Here is a 1921-nt window from a genome sequence, read left to right on the forward strand (position 1 = left end):
AGATCTCGGCCCGCTGCTCAGCTGGAGACTTCAGCCTGAAACACACACACAAACACAAACACCCGACGACACGCCGTTCATCTCACATCTTAAAGAACATCACACATTCTCCTCCACACCTCCAGAACTGTGTGTTCGAGTCCTCACAGACAAACTGCTGTATTCTGTGAACATCAGCTGCTTTTCATTACTAATAATAAATCAGGTCCAAAATAAAGTCTCAAACCCTTTCTAATTTGCCTCATTTAGATGTGTGTGTGTGTGATTGTGTCAGTAGTGAGTGTGTGTGTGTGTGTGAGTGTGAGTGTGTGTGTGTGTGTGTGTGTGTGTGTGTGAGAGTGTGTGTTGTACCTCCTGTAGATGTACTGGTTGTAGATGGGATCTCGTGGACTCCTCATGAAAGCATTCGCCTGATATGGATTCACAAATACTGAAACAAAACAGATGCTTTTTATATAAGACACAGTAGTATGGGATAAACAAACATCCACGTCAAATGAAATGCAGCGTTTCACAGATCTTCAACAACATCTCATCACAGCATTGGTCTTGAGCTGATTTTAGACAGAAGTCCAGCAGCAGTTCTTCAGCTTCATATAAACACAGACGTACTGCACGAAGCCAAAGCAAACAGATGGAAGTGAATCGTGAACATTTACCCTCAAATGACTCGTGGCTCTCCTGAGAATCTACAGGGCGAGAGAGACGTCTGTTAGAGTGTGTGTGTGTGTGTGTGTGTGTGTGTGTGTGTGTGTGTGTTGTCTGTGAGAGTGAGTGAGTGAGTGAGTGTGTGTGTGTGTGTGTGAGTGAGTGAGTGTGTGTGTGTGTGTTTGAGTTTGTTGAGAGCATCATACAGACCATAACAAGCACCGAGTGCCAGAGAAACACAGAGAAACACACAGTGAAGAGCGACACACATGACTGCAGCAGATCCGTCTGAAATCACAAAACAACATGAAACACACTGAGACTGACTGACTGATGCGGGCAGCCATTTATGCTGCGGCGCCCAGGGAGCAGTTGGGGGCTCAGTGTCTTGCTCAAGGGCACCTCAGTCGTGGTATTGAAGGAAGAGAGCGCTGTACATTCACTCCCCCCACCTACAATCCCTGCCGGTACGAGACTCGAGCCTGCAACCTTTGGGTTACGAGTCCGACTCTCTAACCATTAGGCCACGACTTCCCCATGTGACGCTGTAATGTCAGATTGTGTAATGTGGGATTACTTTCTTTTATAAGGTAAATGTTTAATTTTTACAATGCTTTTGTAATGTATTAATTATCATGGGCTGTAATAAAAAAGTAGGCCTATACTAATACATTTGGTTTGAATATGTAGGCTATAAATATGTAGCTATGCTACAGCTTAAAGCTCTTGTCTCCATCTCTCCTGTCCTGTTCTGCTCACACTTGACTGGAGATCTCCCGCTGTGCTGCAGTTTGCTGCTTTTTGTAAAATAACTTCTGTTTTCGATTTTCAAATAAAAGAGTGGTTTCAGTTTAATATGTTGCAGGCTCATTTATTGGTAACAAATAATTAATAATAAATAATATAGATGCTAATAAATAAATAAATAATATTGAGATTGGTTGTGTAAAGCCTTCTGGTCTTGTGTTGGTTTCTCCTGGAAAAGATCACAGGGGGGCAGTTTATCGAGTCCATCCATGTATCGTGTTTACTGGAGAGACGGAAGACCCATGAGAAAACACCAGACACAAAACTTCTATTCACCTCAACAGCTCGACTGGAACTGACTACTTAACAACCAACAAATGACTTACATGATCTTCTTCTTCTTCTTCTTCTTCTTTCAGGTTTAATGGCGGTTGGCAACTCATCTCAAAGGTGCATTACCGCCACCTACTAGACTGGAGTGTGCGCATTAGACTGACATCAGAGGAGTGGAAAAAAATTTAAATAA

General features: G+C 42.8%; 1 protein-coding gene across 1 annotated transcript in view; it reads right to left on the minus strand.

The window, feature by feature from the left end:
- Nucleotides 1-935, minus strand: part of LOC107569876 (matrix Gla protein-like) — a 5889-nt gene extending 4954 nt beyond the window's left edge. The window contains exons 1-3 of the mRNA XM_016256036.1: nucleotides 859-935; nucleotides 660-689; nucleotides 352-430 (exon numbers count right to left, since the gene is read on the minus strand). Coding sequence (XP_016111522.1) covers nucleotides 352-430; nucleotides 660-689; nucleotides 859-919 — 170 coding nt within the window. The 5' untranslated portion in view covers nucleotides 920-935. The remainder of the gene's footprint in view (nucleotides 1-351; nucleotides 431-659; nucleotides 690-858) is intronic.
- Between the last annotated feature and the right edge of the window lie 986 nt (nucleotides 936-1921).

The sequence above is a fragment of the Sinocyclocheilus grahami genome, unplaced genomic scaffold, assembly GCF_001515645.1.
Source record: "Sinocyclocheilus grahami isolate Dianchi unplaced genomic scaffold, SAMN03320097.WGS_v1.1 scaffold1390.1, whole genome shotgun sequence".
In the NCBI taxonomy this organism is placed as follows: domain Eukaryota; kingdom Metazoa; phylum Chordata; class Actinopteri; order Cypriniformes; family Cyprinidae; genus Sinocyclocheilus; species Sinocyclocheilus grahami.